At 40.9% G+C, this 21916-nt stretch overlaps 2 protein-coding genes across 3 annotated transcripts in view; one reads left to right on the top strand and one right to left on the bottom strand.

The window, feature by feature from the left end:
* Window positions 1-15084, top strand: part of ogfod3 (2-oxoglutarate and iron dependent oxygenase domain containing 3) — a 101753-nt gene extending 86669 nt beyond the window's left edge. Inside the window, exons 9-10 of the mRNA XM_061967240.2 lie at window positions 14780-14903; window positions 14982-15084. Of these exons, the coding sequence (XP_061823224.1) occupies window positions 14780-14903; window positions 14982-15036 (179 nt within the window). The 3' untranslated portion in view covers window positions 15037-15084. The remainder of the gene's footprint in view (window positions 1-14779; window positions 14904-14981) is intronic.
* Window positions 1-20949, bottom strand: part of LOC133610707 (urotensin-2 receptor) — a 40023-nt gene extending 19074 nt beyond the window's left edge. The window contains exons 1-3 of one of the 2 annotated variants that reach the window (XR_009815916.1): window positions 19848-20949; window positions 19659-19715; window positions 19457-19555 (exon numbers count right to left, since the gene is read on the bottom strand). Coding sequence is in view for 1 of the 2 variants with exons in the window: in XM_061967238.1 (XP_061823222.1) it covers window positions 19856-20911 (1056 nt within the window). In the remaining variant the exon portion in view is untranslated. The remainder of the gene's footprint in view (window positions 1-19456; window positions 19556-19658; window positions 19716-19847) is intronic. The other variant, XM_061967238.1, reaches the window with a different exon arrangement.
* Between the last annotated feature and the right edge of the window lie 967 nt (window positions 20950-21916).

Here is a 21916-nt window from a genome sequence, read left to right as displayed (position 1 = left end):
AATCAGAATACAGTAGGTTAGAGAATATACTGTAACGATGGTAATATTGTGTAGTAAATTGTAATTACCTGATGTGGGCTCCAGAGGGCAGTGGCAGGCATGCCTGCAGTATTAGACCTTGTCTCAGTGGTAGCGAAGAAGACGAGAAAGAACAAGTGTTCGAGGAGCCGTCATGTGTGTGTGTCGCGCTCCTGCCAATTTAGTTTATTTAGTTAGTTTATTATTTCTTCGGTCAGTGGTCAAGAAAATAAACAAACAGTTTTACATAAACAAACAGTTGTACATTCATAAATTGACAATTTTACAGACCGAAAGGGTTTAGGCTGAAGTTGAACACTAAATTCGCCTAAACAATCTCAAATACAAGATGAGCTTCCCAAAAATATGAAATTTCCTTTACACAACATAAACACTTTTCAATTATATACACAGTAAAGACATGTGAAATATCCCTGTACACGTGTTAGTTAAACATTTGTACCAATATTATACTATATACAAACAATTATACTTCCATTATTATCTATATCCTACATTTAGTTTTGTAATTAACATTGATCATAGTATTAACTACTGTGTAGATTCAAGAGAGAATTTTTTCTGAGACATTGGTCTTAAAGTTTTTTTTAAATGTGTGAATGGAACTGGAACATTTTAAGGAATCATCCAAGCTGTTCCACAGATGAACCCCCCTGACAGAAACACATCTACTTTTTAAGCTCCTTCTTATGTTTGCTTTCTGAAAGACAGATGAACCTCTGAGGTCATAGGGACTCTCCCTGGGTTTGAACCTCTCCTGTAGACACCGAGGCAGCATGCGGTTATGAGCTTTATACAACACAATAGCAGTGTTTAGGTCAACAAGATTGTGCAGTTTTAATGTTTTTAATTTAGTAAACAGAGCATTGGTATTGTCGTAATAATCCGCATAATTTACAATTCTAATGGCTTTCCTTTGAAGTAAGAACATAGAGTTGATGTTTGATTTGTAATTGTTACCCCAGATTTCAACACAATAATTAAGATATGGGAGTACGAAAAAATTATATAACATGTTAAGAGCCTTTTGATTGACAGAGTTTTTAATTTTATGTAACATAACAATATTTTTTGCCATCTTTGTCTTGAGTATATTCATGTGTAGTTTCCAATTTAATTTGTCATCTATATAGATTCCCCAAAATGTTGTTGAATACACCCTATCTATTTCCATATCATCAATTCTTATGTGACACTGTATGTTATTTTTCCTATTTCCAAAAATTACATATTTTGTTTTAATTAGGTTGATTGATAGTTTATTGGCATCAAACCATTGCTTTAGTATGTGGAGTTATTTTTATTATTATAGAGGTTTATTTGAAATAGGGACGGATACAAAAACATAGACATCTGAAACAGTTACAATCCAATGTATGCATCATAGTGTTTGTAGCCAAAGCTAATTTACAACACTTGTCCCCAACAACAGTTCACTCTCTACGGTCCCCAACAACAGTTCACTCTCTACGGTCTCTAGGAGCTGGCCAAGGTCTTGCACAGAACTGTACAGGCTTGTATAATCAGCAAAGAGAATACAGTTGAGTTTTTTAAAGACTTTACATATATTATTAATATACAATATAAACAATTTTGGTCCCAGTACAGAACCTTGGGGTACTCCATGTGTTATAATCTTTTTATCTGAATCTACATTGTGCATATGCACATACTGTTCTCTGCCACCAAGATAACTTTTCAACCAATCATGAGCAAGACCTCTGACACCATACCTCTGCATTTTGTTTAAAAGTATTGTGTGATCGATGGTGTCAAAGGCCTTGCTCAGGTCAATAAAAACGCCAACAGCAACTCCTTCTTATCAATTGCAGTGGTTACCTCCTCAACTAGTACCATCACTGCCATGGAAGTGGACCTGTTTAGATCGAAAACCGTATTGGTGTTCAGTGATGCTTATCAATAAAACGGTCTAATCTTGATACAAATAATTTTTCAAGGACTTTTGAAAATTGTGAAAGTAAAGAAATAGGCCTATAGTTGGTAATTTCTTTGATCAGAGAAATGTCTAAATCACAGCAGTGTGTTGACTTCTTTTTTTTCAGATAATTTACAATTTCTGTGATTTTACTTTCACGAACAGAAGAAATTAAAAACAATTCTAAGTTGTTTTGAATGGTTTGTTCATTAACTTTGACGCTGTTTTCTGGTTGTACAATTTAATTTGCTAAACTGGGTCCAACATTCACAAAGAAGGTGTTAAATGCATCCGTTATTTCCTTAGGGTTATTTATAGTTTGATTATTTTCTATGAAATAGTTTGGATGTTCCTTATTGGTCATGTTTTTTTTAATGATACCATTTAAAAATTTCCACGTACCCTGAATGCTATTTTTATGTTGATCTAATAGGTTACAGAAATGTGCTCTTTTGCTGTGCTTTATTTATTTTTGGACGATTTATATGTGGTCAGTTTCTTTGGTTCTGTGCTTTAAATGTTTTCCGTAAAGATAATTTTTCTTTTTGCAGAACTTCAGTATTCCCCTTGTGATCTACGGTTTGTCCTTTCGAATTGGACAGTGCTTGTCATACAGTTTTAGGAACATTTTAAGAAAAGTTTCATATGCAGAGGTATAAACCTACCCCCAGTCTTGAGCACATAACTCAGACTTGAATGATGCCATAGTTTCTGATGTTTGGTGTCTGACAAATCTACAGGTATATTGAACTGCTTTTTTGGGGTTTTTCTTATCAAAGAAATTGTGGAAAATGTGAATACAGGTAGATGATCACTTATGTCATTGAGTAGTAGTCCTGCTGTTATTTGGTTCTCCGCTTGATTGGTGAAAATGTTATCTATCAGTGTGGCAAAGTCTACTGTTATTTTGGTTGGTTTTGTGATGAGGGGAGATAAATTATTGCTGTACAATCCTGTTATAAAATCTGTTGTTTTGGTACTGTCCATGGGGTTCAGAAGATTAATATTAAAATCACCGCACACAATATGGATCTTGTTTGAATTACTAAACAAATAATCAGTGTTTTGATTGAGTGTGTCTAGACACGATCTCGGCGTTCCATAAACACAGCTGACATATATTTTTTTGGATTTTTGACTTCAATTTTTACAGTTAAACATTCAAAGACTCCAGCTATAGCAGTTAATTTATTATTAATCTTCCAACAGTTTAAATCTTGATTGACAAAAAGTGCTACTCCTTCTCCCCTGTTTGTAGTGAATAATTTTTAACCTTCCAATCTCATTTCACAACACTTGTTCTCATCAAGCCAAGTCTCTGCGACTGCAACAACACTACATTTTTGGAACTGGCTCAGATATTCTCTAATATTTTCACAGTTTTTATACAAGCTTCGGCTATTAAAATCTATTACGGTAAATGATTCGTCCACAGGGCAGCACGGTGGAAGAGGGGTTAGTGTGTCTGCTCGGGATCTTTCTGTGTGGAGTGTGCATGTTCTCCCCGGGACTGCGTGGGTTCCCTCCGGGTACTCCGGCTTCCTCCCACCTCCAAAGACATGCACCTGGGGGTAGGTTAATTGGCAACAGTAAATTGTCCCTAGTGTGTGAATGTGAGTGTGAATGTTGTCTTTCTATCTGTGTTGGCCCTGTGATGAGGTGGCAACTTGTCCAGGGTGTCCCGCCTTCCGCCCGTATGCAGCTGAGATAGGCTCCAGCGACCCCCCGCAACCCCAAAAGGGAAAAGCGGTAGAAAATGGATGGATGGATGGATCTTTGTACAGATAACACATTTTCATCCACTTCCACATCCACTGAAACACTTACACTGAAACACACACACACGCACGCACGCACGCACACACACACACACACGCACACACACACACAACTGACAAGACTTTTACCCAAAGCAGTCCAAGAGAAAAACGTTTGTATTTGGTATTAGGTTACTGTTTATACGTGGTGTTGAGCATATGTCCTTATGATCCATCCATCCATTTTCTACCGCTTGTCCCTTTCGGAGTCGCGGGGGGTGCTGGTGCCTATCTCAGCTGCACACGGGTGGAAGGTGGTGTACACCCTGGACACCCTCGCCACCTCATCACACAGATAGACAGACAACATTCACACTCACATTCACACACTAGGGCCAATTTAGTGTTGCCAATCAACCTATCCCCAGGTGCATGTCTTTGGAGGTGGGAGGAAGCCGCAGTGTACCCGGAGGGAACCCACGCAGTTCCCTCTGGGGAGAACATGCAAACTCCACACAGAAAGATCCCGAGTTGGGATTGAACACAGGACCTTCATATTGTGAGGCACATGCACTAACCCCTGTTCTAACGTGCTGCCCATCCTTATGGTCCAAGGTAAGAAAAAATAAAAAACAACAAAAATAGTCTGAGCATTCCAAAAATAAGCTAATCAAAAATCTCACTGTAGCTGTCCTCATAAAAAATGGAACGATCAAAAAATGAGCTCTACAAGAGTGCATTTGTAACTGTCCAAATAAAAATGGAACAATCAACATTATCTGAACTGTTCAAGGTCTTCAAGTTCTCTTACCAGTATCATTTTTGCATGCTCCGGCGAAGATCCATTTAGTTGTATGAAAACCTTGCAGTTTCTTGTCCATGTGGCTCCAATCTTGTTGTTTTTCCTCAGGACCCGTGCTTCCTGTGCTATATCCGATATTTTCTTGGTCAGATGCTCGTTGATGTGCACCGCAGATCCCTTCAACTTTCGTCCTTGTCTCAGTAGTTCCGTCTTGTGTCTCCGGTTTACAAAGCGCACAAGGACTGCAGGCTTTGCTTTGTCCCTGCGTGGCAGCGTATGACACGCTGAGATGTGGTTTGCATCCACGTGTATGTCTTTTCCTTTGAAAAAGTGCAAGACTTGGTCCTCCAGAGTTTGTGGATCCTCCGTCTCTGCGTCCTCTCCAACATTCCTGCCTGCCGCAGCAGCTCTGGCTTATGAGCGCGGTCTGATGTTTAGTTCCGTGATGATGACTTCTTCCATCCTCATGTACTGCTCCAAGTTTTCAACTCTCCTTTCAAGATCAGTAATCGCTTGTCTTTTTGTCTAATTTTTTATTTTAGTTTCCTCACTTCATCTACAAGCTTCCTTTAGCTTGCTTAGCTGTTGGTAGACGCTAGCCAGAGCCCCTGACATGAAGTTTAGCGACTTGCGTATTTCCTCTATGTCATTCCCCATCTGTGCGGTCTTCTTTGGAGGAGGCATTACAAAAAGTGCGTTGATGCTTACCAAGCCTTTCTTTTGTATTCTGACAGAGTAGATTAGATAATTGTTACTTAATGTTGTCGCAACTTACGGGAGCACCGCCATCTTGGGTTTCCCGTCCATTTTCTACCGCTTGTCCCCCTCGACCCTGCGATTTGTGAACATAAAGGCTGACTTGTTCAAAGAAAGTCTACCGCCTTCATGTCTCTGCAGCTATTACAATACACTTTATTTCAATCTGCCAGAAAACATTTCTTTAGGTAAAAATATCACAGAACAACATTACAAAACATCTTTGACAACGCATGATCGTATTGTAAGATGATTTTTGTTGTTATTATTGTGAAGCCGGACGTGTGTGATTGGTATGAGAAAAGACTTGACATATTGTGACAAAAGTCTGCAATTAAAGCGACACTAGACTTCCCCTCTACCGTCTTTTTTTCTGCTGAGCTTTTATTCCATTTTAATAAGGCAGTTTGAGTGACAATCTACATTTTATGTTTAACTATAATGTAAACACGGACGTTAAGCTCCTCTTCTCTACAAGCAGCAAAGTGCACCAGCAGTGTTTGCTCCAATGATGTCGTCTCACGGCGATTAAAGATCAAATTGCCTTGTCTTGTCCTTAGTACGACTTGCGACTTCTATAATGTACCGCTTTCTTTGTGCATTTCTGCTCGCTATTTTCTCGCTGGTGGCTTCACAGTAACTGGACGCCATTACATTTTTTCAAGTTACGGAACGGGCCAAGGGTCAAAAAGAAGTCAAGACGTTATTGCATTAATTTTGATAGCCCTAATATATGTATATATATACATATATAAACATATATATATATATATATATATATATATATATATATATATATATATATATATATATATATATATAAACATATATACATACACATATGCATATATACCTACACATATATACATACACATATACATATATGTATACATATATATGTATGTATGCTGTAGTGTATGCTGTAGCGTAATTGCTTACATTGCGTAAGTTGTTAAAAGAAGAACATTTACAAATAAAGCTAATGTAGATCCATGCTGATATCTGTCTCCTCTACTTAACAGCCATTATATATATATACACATAAATTAAAGTAATATAATGGATGAATGGATATATGTGTGTGTATATATATATATACAGTATATATATATGTCTTAATAAGGTTATCCAAAAAATAGTGCTCGATACCGTAGTAGAGCGCAATATATGTATGTGTGGGGAAAAAAAATCACAAGACTACTTCATCTCTACAGGCCTGTTTCATGAGGGGTTCCCTCAATCATCAGGAGATTTTAATGGAAGCATTTGACGTCACTATGGGAAGTTTTGACGGAGCAGAAACGTGTGAACTCGTTGGGAGTTTCCTCCTCTCCCAGCTCGCTAGCCTCAACCTGAACCTTGGTATTTACCGTGATGACGGACTGGCAGTGTGTCGCGCCTCGCCAAGGAGCAGCGAGAATACCAAGAAGCGCATATGCCAAATTTTCAAAGAGAACGGCCTACGGATCACGATTGAAGCCAACAAGCAAACCGTCAACTTCCTCGACGTCACTTTCAACCTGAGAAATAACAGCTACCAACCATTCACGAAATCCAACACAACACTCCAATACGTGCACCATGACAGCAACCACCCACCCACCATCACGAAAAGAATACCTACCGGAATTAATAAAAGGCTATCGATGCTGTCATCTAGCAAAGCTGAATTTGACCAAGCAACCCCCCCGTACCAAAAAGCCCTTGATGAAAGCGGATACAATTTCACCCTCACCTATGAACCCACGCCAGGAAACCAACCAAAAAAGAACAGAAAACGAAACAACATCATCTGGTACAACCCCCCATACAGCAAAAACGTCTCAACTAACATTGGCCACAAATTCCTCACTCTGATTGACAAACACTTCCCCAAAGGCAACACCCTAAGAAAAGTATTCAACAAGAACAACATTAAATTGAGCTACAGCTGTATGAACAATATACGACAAATTATCTCAAACCACAACAAAACAATTGCAAATGAGCCGTCGGCCCCCGGACAGAGCGACCCCAAAACCAACAAAGGCTGCAACTGCCGCAAGAAACCTGATTGCCCTCTCAACGGGGGGTGCTTACAAACATCAGTTGATTACCAATCTAAGGTAACACGCAAGGACATTAACACATCCGACACATATGTAGGATTAACCGAGGGAGAGTTTAAAACCAGATGGAACAATCACAAGGCTTCTTTCAGGAACCAAAACCTGCGGAATACCACAGAACTCAGCAAGCACATTTGGGACCTCAAAGACAATAATGTTGAATATTCAATAACATGGCAAATGCTTGCATCCAGCACACCTTACAATAGTGGTAATAAAAGATGCAACCTATGCTTGAAAGAGAAACTGTTTATTATATACCGTCCAGACCTGTCATCCCTCAACAGGCGCAGCGAAATTGTATCAGCATGCCGCCACAGACGGAAACACCTCCTAGGTAACACATGAGCCAATCACCACGCCCCTACGCCAGCCTGTACCCACCCACTCTGTGCCCTATATAAACCATGGTATGTGAATGCTTCCATTAAAATCTCCTGATGATTGAGGGAACCCCTCATGAAACAGGCCTGTAGAGATGAAGTAGTCTTGTGATTTTTTTTCCCCACACATACATATATTGCGCTCTACTACGGTATCGAGCACTATTTTTTGGATAACCTTATTAAGACATATATTCCGCTCCAAATTGACATTTGCTGAGCACTGTACGACGATCAGAAATGGAAAAATTCAACATCGACTACTCCACGAAGAACATTCCCATACCCACGCAGAATGACTACAGGCTAAGGCGCATAGAAAAGACGGAACACTTCCTAAGAAGGATGCGGTGGAAAGCACATTTTTTCCTCCACCCTGAAACAAAAGGAACGCAAAAGAAAACTTACGGATTCAAATCTACCAAGAACCCACCCACAGTTGAGGAACTAAAGGATTTTGAGAACGACATGCTCAAAATGATACAATCAGTCAAATTCAAGCCAGTCCGCAACCCACTCCTCACCAAGCTGAAAAATGACAAGGAGCGCATCAAGAAAGTAAACAACCTCATCATAGCCGCCGATAAAACCACAAACTTCTACAGAATGGACATACCAGAACATAACACCTTACTGGACAGAAGCATCACCAAATCATACAAAAAAGCACAACCCAACACTTTACAGAACATCCACCTGGAAAATAAAAGGATCGCGGCTGAACTGGACATTGAGGACAGGGTGGACGCCACAGCCAACAAGGAAGCCTTCATCACATTGAAGGACCACAAACCCAACTTCGCAAATAACCCAACATGCCGACTAATAAACCCAACTAAATCTGAAATAGGAAAAATCAGCAAAATAATCCTGGACAGAGTCAACACAAAAATCAAGGACAAAATACCACTCAACCAATGGAGAAATACAGCAGCAGTAATCAAATGGTTCAACAACATCCAAGACAAACAACAGCACAGCTTTATCTCCTTCGATATCGAAGAATTTTACCCTTCCATCACGCAAGACCTACTGACTCAAGCACTAGACTTCGCCTCAGACTACGACTCAATCACAGGCAACGAAAGAAACATCATCATCCACGCAAAAAACTCCATACTCATCCACAACAGTACACCATGGCAAAAAAAGAACAATTCAACATTTGACGTCACTATGGGAAGTTTTGACGGAGCAGAAACGTGTGAACTCGTTGGGAGTTTCCTCCTCTCCCAGCTCGCTAGCCTCAACCTGAACCTTGGTATTTACCGTGATGACGGACTGGCAGTGTGTCGCGCCTCGCCAAGGAGCAGCGAGAATACCAAGAAGCGCATATGCCAAATTTTCAAAGAGAACGGCCTACGGATCACGATTGAAGCCAACAAGCAAACCGTCAACTTCCTCGACGTCACTTTCAACCTGAGAAATAACAGCTACCAACCATTCACGAAATCCAACACAACACTCCAATACGTGCACCATGACAGCAACCACCCACCCACCACCACGAAAAGAATACCTACCGGAATTAATAAAAGGCTATCGATGCTGTCATCTAGCAAAGCTGAATTTGACCAAGCAACCCCCCCGTACCAAAAAGCCCTTGATGAAAGCGGATACAATTTCACCCTCACCTATGAACCCACGCCAGGAAACCAACCAAAAAAGAACAGAAAACGAAACAACATCATCTGGTACAACCCCCCATACAGCAAAAACGTCTCAACTAACATTGGCCACAAATTCCTCACTCTGATTGACAAACACTTCCCCAAAGGCAACACCCTAAGAAAAGTATTCAACAAGAACAACATTAAATTGAGCTACAGCTGTATGAACAATATACGACAAATTATCTCAAACCACAACAAAACAATTGCAAATGAGCCGTCGGCCCCCGGACAGAGCGACCCCAAAACCAACAAAGGCTGCAACTGCCGCAAGAAACCTGATTGCCCTCTCAACGGGGGGTGCTTACAAACATCAGTTGTTTACCAATCTAAGGTAACACGCAAGGACATTAACACATCCGACACATATGTAGGATTAACCGAGGGAGAGTTTAAAACCAGATGGAACAATCACAAGGCTTCTTTCAGGAACCAAAACCTGCGGAATACCACAGAACTCAGCAAACACATTTGGGACCTCAAAGACAATAATGTTGAATATTCAATAACATGGCAAATGCTTGCATCCAGCACACCTTACAATAGTGGTAATAAAAGATGCAACCTATGCTTGAAAGAGAAACTGTTTATTATATACCGTCCAGACCTGTCATCCCTCAACAAGCGCAGCGAAATTGTATCAGCATGCCGCCACAGACGGAAACACCTCCTAGGTAACACATGAGCCAATCACCACGCCCCTACGCCAGCCTGTACCCACCCACTCTGTGCCCTATATAAACCATGGTATGTGAATGCTTCCATTAAAATCTCCTGATGATTGAGGGAACCCCTCATGAAACAGGCCTGTAGAGATGAAGTAGTCTTGTGATTTTTTTTCCCCACACATACATATATTGCGCTCTACTACGGTATCGAGCACTATTTTTTGGATAACCTTATTAAGACATATATTCCGCTCCAAATTGACATTTGTTGAGCACTGTACGACGATCAGAAATGGAAAAATTCAACATCGACTACTCCACGAAGAACATTCCCATACCCACGCAGAATGACTACAGGCTAAGGCTCATAGAAAAGACGGAACACTTCCTAAGAAGGATGCGGTGGAAAGCACATTTTTTCCTCCACCCTGAAACAAAAGGAACGCAAAAGAAAACTTACGGATTCAAATCTACCAAGAACCCACCCACAGTTGAGGAACTAAAGGATTTTGAGAACGACATGCTCAAAATGATACAATCAGTCAAATTCAAGCCAGTCCGCAACCCACTCCTCACCAAGCTGAAAAATGACAAGGAGCGCATCAAGAAAGTAAACAACCTCATCATAGCCGCCGATAAAACCACAAACTTCTACAGAATGGACATACCAGAACATAACACCTTACTGGACAGAAGCATCACCAAATCATACAAAAAAGCACAACCCAACACTTTACAGAACATCCACCTGGAAAATAAAAGGATCGCGGCTGAACTGGACATTGAGGACAGGGTGGACGCCACAGCCAACAAGGAAGCCTTCATCACATTGAAGGACCACAAACCCAACTTCGCAAATAACCCAACATATATATATATATACATATATATATATATATATATATATATATATATATATATATATATATATATATATATATATGTATGTGTGTTCCCTCAATCATCAGGAGATTTCAGAAATCTCCTGATGATTGAGGGAACCCCTCATGAAACAGGCCTGTAGAGATGAAGTAGTCTTGTGATTTTTTTCCCCCCCCTCCATATATTGCGCTCTACTACGGTATCGAGCACTATTTTTTGGATAACCTTATTAAGACATATATATATATATATATATATATATATATATATATATATATATATATATATATATATATATATATATATATATGTATATAAATATCCATTCATCCATTATATTACTTTAATTTATTTTCAAGTAAAACCCATCATTTTAAAGGTGTGGCATATTTAATTTTGCAAAGTAGTAGTAGTCGTAGTCCAAAGAGGTTCATTAAGTCTTCAAAAAATTATGCAATTTGTTATTCTTATAGCAAGACATGTGACATCACGTGACAACGTCTGAGGAAGGCAGCAGCTGTAGCCGAAACTGTCAGGTACGGAAGTAAACACACAGGTCTGACTATAAGAATAACAAATTGCAGTAGTAGTAGCAACATCCTTGTTCGTTAACTGAATCTGGGTCTAAAATCGCTGTCAGTTTACCAACTTCTCAAAAAATGTCTTCATCCGTCTACTATCCAGGTAAGAGGCATGATTTATAATCTAAAATTAACTTTCATGAGCGTCAAGGCGAGAAAGCAGCTGATGATGACAATATAGCAGCATAAGCTAGTTAGTTCTCTGTGATCAAGTCACTGTTATAAATAAATTGTCTGTGTTAGCGCTTATAATAACAATATCACTAATACTTGGTTAATATTCAAGTCACAAAATGTAAATGGATTATTGTTGCCGCATTTTGGATGGTTATTTACAGAGCTTTATCGGTGGAATATGACACCCCAATGACTCCATTACAAGCAGACTTTTAGTTATTGTTTTTGGAATTTTGCCTATCGTTCACAATCATTATGAAAAGACATGACGGATGGATTTTTTTTTTATGCATTCTAAATATTTAAATAATTCGATCAAAAGTCTGCTTACAATGGAGTCCATAGGAGCTGTTCAATTCTGCTTATAAAGCCCATAAAAACATCCAAACACCTCCATTGAGGTTTTGTATGTAATGTAAAATGTATAATAACATTTACGTATTTTGATCATTTTAAGCATACGCGGCACATTAATTTCAAAAACGCATCACAGCGCTTGCTTTTTTTTTCTTCATCACTGATTATTACTCACTGCAGACTTAATGAGAGCCAACAAACAATATAAAACAACAGTTACTATACAAGGTCTGCTGTCATTAGGATGCAGACTGCTAGGATGTTCATATGTTTCTGTTTACGTGAAAAATGCCTCATAATCCTCGCGAAGAAACAGGGTCAAGGGGGGGGGGAATAAACGCTTTTCGTGTCGTTCTCGCCAGTTCCAGGTCCTAAATTGCTGTCAAAGTGTCCCAACTTGTCGGATTATATCCTCAGCCATCTACTTTCCAGGTGAGATGTATGATTTATGATCTACAATAAACTTACAGGGAGCAGGGAAGCGAGGAAGCAGCAGACCATTCAATGATGTAAACATAGGGACACACGGAAGTGATCACGGCGCCCCTATAAATAGTTTGATAGCGCTTATAATAACAATATCACTAATACTTGGTTAATATTCAAGTCACAAAGTGCAAATGGAGTATTCTTGGCGCTTTTTGAATGGTTATTTATTGTGTTTTATGGGCAGAATAGTGGAGCTCTCATTTATTTTTGTTTAACATTTGCAATGCATTGAAAAAAATAATTCATGTTTTTCATAATGACTGTGAACAATTGGCGAAATTCCAAAAAAAGTTCAGTTTCCCTTTAAGTTAATATTTTTTTTATAAGAGTGATTCTCAAACTGTGGTACGGGATTTATAGTGGTAGGCCAAAGAATCACTTAATAAAATATTCAGACATCGTGTTACTGTTTATAAACTGTGTGTAATGTTACAGTGGCCAAACATATTGAATATACATGTTAAATAAAACTTATGCCTTGTTTTTATTGAATATTTCGGCCTACTACATTACTTTTGAGTTGAGTTGAGTTGAGTAAGTTATATTTCATATGGTGAGATAAGTAAGATTATCTAGAAAATAAATGGATGGAAGTAGGGCTGCAACTAACAACTAATTTGATAATCGATTAATCTGTCGATTATTACTTCGATTAATCGATTAATAGTCGTAAAAAAGAGACAAAGTACATTTCTATCCTTTCCAGTATTTTATTGGAAAAAAAACAGCATACTGGCACCATGTTCTTTCAACTTGCCAAATAAAACAAGGAAAATGTTGCAAAAATGTTTTTTTTTTATATTAAGTGCACCATTGTCATGCACAATAGCAATAATTTTGCTTGGGAGAATGTCAAACCTGGCTACTACCTATTCCAACCATTCTGCAATGTTGGATGCTGAATGTCTTTCCTCGAGTCAGTCACATGGTCGTAAGGCAGATTGACTTCATATTCCATTCGTCTCCAATGTAACGGCATGTATTGCCAAGGTAGGCTTCCGTGGCTACACTTGTCCACACGTCGCACCAATAATAACACAGAAATGTAACTCATCAGATCAGAACTGGATCAGATATTGTACACGTTTCTGTTGTGAATAATAGAGGATTCATTTTAGGCTGCCTCTGAATAATAGCATGAAATATTCCAGCACCTTCATAACGTTTAGTTTTACCAGTGTCTTTCAACCACTAGTGTGCCGTGAGAAACAGTCTGGTGTGCCGTGAGAGATTATCTAATTTCACCTATTTGGGTTAAAAAAAAATTTTTGCAAACCAGTAATTATAGTCTGCAAATTGTGTTGTTGTTGAGTGTCGGTGCTGTCTAGAGCTCGGCAGAGTAACCGTGTAATACTCTTCCATATCAGTAGGTGGCAGCCGGTAGCTAATTTGCTTTGTAGATGTCGGAAACAGCGGGAGGCAGCGTGCAGGTTAAAAGGTGTCTAATGCTTAAACCAAAAATAAACAAAAGGTGAGTGCCCCTAAGAAAAGGCATTGAAGCTTAGGGAAGGCTATGCAGAACGAAACTAAAACTGAACTGGCTACAAACTAAACAAAAACAGAATGCTGGACGACAGCAAAGACTTACTGTGGAGCAAAGACGGCGTCCACAATGTGCATCCGAACATGTCATGACAATCAACAATGTCCCCACAAAAAAGGATTAAAACATCTGAAATATTCTTGATTGCTAAAATAAAGTAGATGCGGGAAATATCGCTCAAATGAAAACACGAAACTGCTACAGGAAAATACCAAAAAAACAGGAAAAGCCACCAAAATAGGAGCGCAAGACAAGAACTAAAACACTCCACACAGGAAAACAGCAAAAAACTCATAAGTCATGGTGTGATGTGACAGGTCGTGACAGTACACCTACTTTGTGACAAGAGCTATATTGACGCATGGTTGGTAATGGTTTAAAGACATATCCAACAATTGCGACAACGACTTTTTACTGTCAACTGAGTTTTGTTTTTTAATGATTTCTGCTGGTGGTGTGCCTTTGGATTTTTTCAACGCAAAAAATGTGCCTTTACTCAAAAAAGGTTGAAAAGCACTGAGTTATCCTAAAGCGTCACTCAAATCTAAATATATTTATATTGTCATGAGGGCAGTTCTCTTGCTTTTTTCCCTCTTGTTTTCCTACGCCCCTCCCCTCTTGTGTCTGTAAGTCTCCTACCCTGTCGTTAGTTCCAGGTGTTCTGCCAGTCATCCGAACCCACCTGTTGCTAATCAACCACCAGACTTAAACCCTGGATCTCCACTCAGCCGGTGCCAGTTCGTCCGTTGCCTGCGGTAGAATCTAGACACGGGCTCACTTACTCTGACGTTTGCTCTGAACCTTTTGTAATTCCTGTTTTTGTATTTCCTCAGGTGGAGGACAGATTTGGACCCGCTTTTCCTGGAGCTAAACTTTTGTTACAATTGATTTATTTTCTCCAGCGATTTTTTGTTATTAAATAGAGACTTTTAAGGATCTGCACTTGGATTCTTACTCTTTTTTTGAAACCACAACATATATAGCTTTATCGGCCCGGCTACATTGATCAAATCCACCTTACTCTACAGTTCAGAAACCTGGAAGATCACCGCCAACATACTCAACAAAATACAGACATTCTTCCACCGCTGCCTCTGTCGCCTCCTAGGTATCTACTGGCCTAACACCAATGCCAACCTGTGGGACCTCACCAGACAAGACACAATAGAAACACAAATCAGGAGGAGGAAATGGAAATGGATTGGTCACACACTGCGTAGACACAATAGCTCAATCACGAAACATGCTCTAACATGGAACCCGCAAGGCAAGAGGAAGAGAGGAAGGACTAGAGCCACCTGGAGAAGAACCAAAGAGCAGGAGATGAAGGCGCAAGGGCTGTCATGGCAACAACTGGAGCGAAGGGCACAAGATCGAAGGGGATGTAGGAGCTTCATCAATGGCTTATGTTCCTCAGGGAATTTAAAGGCCTAAGTAAGTAAGTACCGTATTTTCCGCACTATAAGGCGCACCGGATTATTAGCCGCACCTTCAATGAATGGCATATTTCAAAACTTTGTCCACCTATAAGCCGCCCCGGACTATAAGCCGCGCCTACGCTGCGCTAAAGGGAATGTCAAAAAAACAGTCAGATAGGTCAGTCAAACTTTAATAATATATTAAAAACCAGCGTTCTAACAACTCTGTCCCAAAATGTACGCAAATGTGCAATCACAAACATAGTAAAATTCAAAATAGTGCAGAGCAATAGCAACATAATGTTGCTCGAACGTTAATGTCACAACACACAAAATAAACATAGCGCTCACCTTCTGAAGTTATTCTTCATTCGTAAATCCTTCGAATTCTTCGTCTTCGGTGTCCGAATTGAAAAGTTGGGCAAATGTGGGATCCAAAATGGCCGGTTCCGTCTCGTCGAAGTCTTCGGAGTCAGTGTCACTGTTGTCCAGCAGTTCTGTGAATCCTGCCTTCCGGAAAGCTCGGACCACAGTTGTGACCGAAATATCTGCCCAGGCATTTACGATCCACTGGCAAATGTTGGCGTATGTCGTCCGGCGCTGTCTGCCTGTCTTAGTGAAGGTGTGTTCGCCTTCGGTCATCCATTGTTCCCACGCCGTTCGCAGTCGTGATTTGAATGCCCTGTTGACACCAATATCCAGCGGTTGGAGTTTTTTGGTTAATCCACCCGGAATGACGGCGAGTGTTGTATTTGTGTGCTTCACTTGTTTTTTGACACCATCTGTGATGTGGGCGCGCATAGAGTCGTATATCAACATGGACGGAGCTGTGTGAAAAAAGCCACCCGGCCTCTTCGCGTAAACTTCCCTTAACCACTCGCTCATCTTTTCTTCATCCATCCTTCCCTTCGAGTTAGCTTTTATGATGACGCCGGCTGGAAAGGTCTCTTTTGGCAAGGTCTTCCTTTTGAATATCACCATGGGTGGAAGTTTCAGGCCATTAGCATGGCAAGCTAGAACCACAGTGAAGGACGACTTCTCATTCCCTGTGGTGCGAATATTCACCGTACGTGCTCCCGTTGTATCCACAGTATCCACAGTGCGGTTCACAGGAATATCAGTTGCTGTGAAATAGTAATCCGTGTGAGGATGGAGAGATTGCGTCTTTTCATGAACCGGATCCTTGTCGCTTAGTAGGAGCCATTTTGTGGTCTTTACAGATGTAAACAGGAAATGAAACGTACGGTAATATCCGCGCGCTTTTTCTTCTTCTACGCGGGCGGGTGGTTGCTTACAGTAGAAGAAGAAGCGCTTCCTGTTCTATGGGGGCGGGTGCTTACCTTGGCGGTTGCTTGCGTAGAAGAAGAAGCGCTTCCTGTTCTACCGGGAAAAAAGATGGCGGCTGTTTACCGTAGTTACGAGACCGAAACTTTATGAAAATGAATCTTAATATTTATCCATATATAAAGCGCACCGGGTTAAAAGCCGCACTGTCAGCTTTTGAGTAAATTTGTGGTTTTTAGGTGCGGCTAATGGTGCGGAAAATACGGTAATTACATTGATCCATTATGAAACGAACCTGAGATATTTCTGTCCGTTACGTTTATTTCGAAATTGGTAACCGTGCGTTTTCTCTCGCAAAACGGAGTCAAATGTGCCGGAGACACATTATCAGCCCCACGTTGCAACAAAGGGATAACGTTAACGTTACTCACAAAAAAGCTGAACTCATGAATGCCTGTTGCCACTCAAAACAACACAGAAAATGCACTCTCCAAGAAGTTCCTAACACTCTGAAAGTTAATACACAACAGTTGCTGCTTCGCTTCCTTAAAAAAATCTCCTCGTCGTCAAGTGAGCTGCACATGACACAAGTAAGATTATCTAGAAAAGGAATGGATGGATGAAACAAATTCAGAATGTTTATCATGGTTCTTCTTCTTTGTACTTTGTAAACACTTTAAGTTTGAAGAGTTTCTTGAAGTGGATCATATTAGTACATTGTTGGATTTCTTTGCTTAATCATTCCATAATTTAATTCTACGTACTGATATACTGAAGGTCTTAAGTGTTGTACGTGCGTACAAATGTTTTAAATTACATTTTTCTCTGAGATTATATTTTATATTTTACTTTGTTTTATATAATCTGCTCAGTGGCCTTGTGGTTAGAGTTTTTCGCCCTGAGATCGGTAGGTCGTGAGTTCAAACCCCAGCCGAGTCAAACCAAAGACTATACAAATGGTACCCATCTACACCTGACACTCAGCATCAACGGTTGGAATAAAGGGTTGGTTAAATCACCAAAATGATTCCGGTGCGTGGCCATCGCTGCTGCTCACTGCTCCCCTCACCTCCCAGGGGGTGGAACAAGAATAGGTTAATTTCACCACACCTTGTGTGTGTGTGTGTGTGACTATCAGTGGTACTTTAACTTTAATTTTAATGTTGGTCATTATGGTGGTCTGCGATGAGGTGACGACTTGTCCAGGTTGTACCCCGCCTACCGCCCAAATGCAGCTGAGATAGACTCCAGCGACCCCCCCACAACCCCAAAAGGGACAAGCGGTATAAAAATGGATGGATGGGCATTACGGTGGTACTGGGAGAGACAAGTTTTTTTTTGAAGTGAGAAAGGAAGGAAAAGGGGTAGGATTAAATAAGCTCTGCTTCTTCCTACTCCTTTTCGAACATGTTGAATAGAGAAACTGGAAATTGTGATGTATCATGTTGTATGTGCATGCATGTTCCAAATAAACTCAAGCTCAAACAAAATGTATTCACAATATACTCCATAAGTAACAACAACAAAAATAAATAAATAATAATTAGTGAAGTACGTTATATTTCATATGGTGAGATAAGTAAGATTATCTAGAAAATGAAAAGATGGATTGATTGATTGTTTCAGACTTTTATTAGTAGATTGCACAGTACAGTACATGTTCCGTACAATTGCCCACTAAATGGTAACACCCGAATAAGTTTTTCAACTTGTTTAAGTTGAAAAACTTAAACAACAGTAACGTTAACGTTAGGGTCCACGTTAATCAATTCATGGTATGAAGTCTTCAAACTAAGAAGAAGAACCATAATAAACATTCTGAATTTATTTCATCCATCCAATCATTTTCTAGATAATCTTACTCATCTCACCATATGAAATATAACTTACTTATTTTCATTGTTATTCCTTTTGGAGTATATTGTGAATAAATTGAGAAAGGAAGGAAAAGGGGTAGGATTAAATAAGCTCTGCTTCTTCCTACTCCTTTTCGAACATGTTGAATAGAGAAACTGGAAATTGTGATGTATCATGTTGTATGTGCATGCATGTTCCAAATAAACTCAAACTCAAACAATATGTATTCACAATATAATCCATAAGTAACAACAATAAAAATAAATAAATAATAATTAGTGAAGTAAGTTATATTTCATATGGTGAGATAAGTAAGATTATCTAGAAAATGAATAGATGGATTGATTGATTGTTTCAGACTTTTGCACAGTACAGTACATATTCCGTACAATTGACCACTAAATGGTAACACCCGAATAAGTTTTTCAACTTGTTTAAGTCGGGGTCCACGTTAATCAATTCATGGTATGAAGTCTTCAAACTAAGAAGAAGAACCATGATAAACATTCTGAATTTATTTCATCCATCCATTCATTTTCTATATGAAATATAACTTACTTATTTTTATTGTTATTCTTTTTGGAGTATATTGTGAATAAATTGAGAAAGGAAGGAAAAGGGGTAGGATTAAATAAGCTCTGCTTCTTCCTACTCCTTTTCGAACATGTTGAATAGAGAAACTGGAAATTGTGATGTATCGTGTTGTATGTGCGGTATGGCGTAGTGGGTAGAGCGGCCGTGCCAGAAACCTGAGGGTTGCAGGTTCGCTCCGCGCCTCTTGACATCCGAATCACTGCCGTTGTGTCCTTGGGCAGGACACTTCACCCTTGCCCCCGGTGCCGCTCACACTGGTGAATGAATGATGAATGAATGATAGGTGGTGGTCGGAGGCGCCGTAGGCGCAAACTGGCAGCCTTGCTTCCGTCAGTTTACCCTATGAATGTAGCTTACCACCATCAGGTGTGAATGAAAGATGGGTTCCCACTTCTCTGTGAGCGCTTTGAGTATCTAATAATAGAAAAGCGTGATATAAAATCTAATCCATTATTATTATGTGCATGCATGTTCCAAATAAACTCAAACACTCAACTAGTGCGTGATGGCTTTTTTGTGCCACAAATGCAATTTAGGCGCACTTACCCAAAAAGTCACTTGAAGGTCCCCATGACGAGCGTCTCCGAGTTGAACTCGAACTGGTTGCTGGAGGAGGCCGACTTCCCCCAGGAGTACAAGCTGGGCGGCCGCTGCTTGAACGACGACGTGTAGCGGTAAAAGCTCCGGTGGCGGTTCTTCAGATACTCCCGGTAGTTCTTGGTGAGGAGCGTGTAGAGGAAGGGGTTAATGCAGCTGTTGCTGTAGGTGAGACTCGCCACCAGGTAGTTGATACAGGTGTGCGTCTGCGAGGCCAAGCTCAGCGGCTTGCTGCGGTACAAAGGCAGCAGCTGCCAGATCCAGAAGGGCAGGAAGCAAGCCCAGAACACCAGCACGATGGTGAAGATCATGATGAGAACTTTTTGTTTGGGCGAGCGCTTCCCGCCTTTGCTGACGGCAGAGTTGCGCTGCGACTCCAAGTAGGTGCGCGCCAACTTGACGTACAAGTAGCCGATGACCAGCCCCGGCGCCATGATGCTGGTGCCGAACAGGACCGTCACGTAGACTTTGTAAGCCACGGGCGCCCAGACGGGAGCGCACATCCTCTTCACGCCTCCGTCCGGGGACGTGGCGGTGGTCTGGGCCACCATCACCATCATGGGCACGGTGAGCAGCAGCGAGAGGAGCCACACGCCCCACGCCAGAGCCTTGCGGTAACTCTTGGAGCGGCGCGCCGTGTCCAGCGGCTTGGTGACGGCCAGGTAGCGCTCGGAGCACATGACGGTGAGCGTGAAGATGCTGGCGTGCATGGTCAGGAGGTCCAGGCTGAGCAGCACGCGGCAGCCCACGTCGCCGAAGTGCCAGTCCTTGAGGAAGTAGGTGGCCACCACGAAGGGGATGGTGGACAGGTAGAGGAGGTCCGCCAGCGCCAGGTTGACGATGGAGATGTACATGGACGTGGCGAAGCGCATGGAGTGACGCATCACCACCAGCGTGTACACGTTCCCGGACACGCCGATGACGTACACGACGGACAGGAGAGTCCCGAAAGTGGAATTGATGACGAGTTCCTCGTCCGCCGTCCCGGAGTTGAAAAAGGAGGCGTTGGACATCCTGGAAGGTAACTCAAATGTCAACCGCGCGCGACCGCCTCGTGGCTCTTTTGAAGTTTGGAAAGATGCGCGTGAGCCGCGCGAGGTTGTGTCTCTCTCGCGCGTGCAGCCGCTCCTGACGTCATCACCGTAACGCAGGGGTATGGAACCTATGGCTCTAGAGCCAGATGTGGCTCTTTTGATGACTGCATCTGGCTCTCAGATAAATCTTAGATAACATTGCTTAAGTAATGAATAATTCCGCTGGTAATCACAGTGTTAAAAATAACGACTACAAAGCCATCAACAAAACCATGCAGCACCAGAAGTCGCATTAATTAAGTATTTAATTTATTATTGGTTACCTTCAGAATAACAATGTTATTAAAAAGAATAAGAGACTTATTATACTGTAAAAATGTTGGTCTTACTTAAAAATGCACGCATTTAGTCGTATTCAGTAGAGATGTCCGATAATGGCTTTTTTGCCGATATCCGATATTGTCCAACTCTTAATTACCGATACCGATATATACAGTCGTGGAATTAACACATTATTATGCCTAATTTTGTTGTGATGCCCCGCTGGATGCATTAAACAATGTAACAAGGTTTTCCAAAATAAATCAACTCAAGTTATGGAAAAAAAAAATGCCAACATGGCACTGCCATATTTATTATTGAAGTCACAAAGTGCATTATTTTTTTTAAGATGCCTCAAAACAGCAGCTTGGAATTTGGGACATACTCTCCCTGAGAGAGCATGAGGAGGTTGAGGTGGGCGCGGTTGAGGTGGGAGGGGGAGTAGCGGGGGGGTATATTGTAGCGTCCTGGAAGGGGTTCTGGGTATTTGTTCTGTTGTGTTTATGTTGTGTTACGGTGCGGATGTTCTCCCGAAATGTGTTTGTCATTCTTGTTTGGTGTGGCGCTTATTTGTAACGGTGTTAAAGTTGTTTATACGGCGACCCTCAGTGTGACCTGTATGGCTGTTGACCAAGTATGTGTTTGCATTCACTTGTGTGTGTG

This window comes from Nerophis lumbriciformis, linkage group LG11, assembly GCF_033978685.3.
Source record: "Nerophis lumbriciformis linkage group LG11, RoL_Nlum_v2.1, whole genome shotgun sequence".
Lineage (NCBI taxonomy): Eukaryota > Metazoa > Chordata > Actinopteri > Syngnathiformes > Syngnathidae > Nerophis > Nerophis lumbriciformis.
This window is presented reverse-complemented; position numbering and strand designations above follow the sequence as displayed.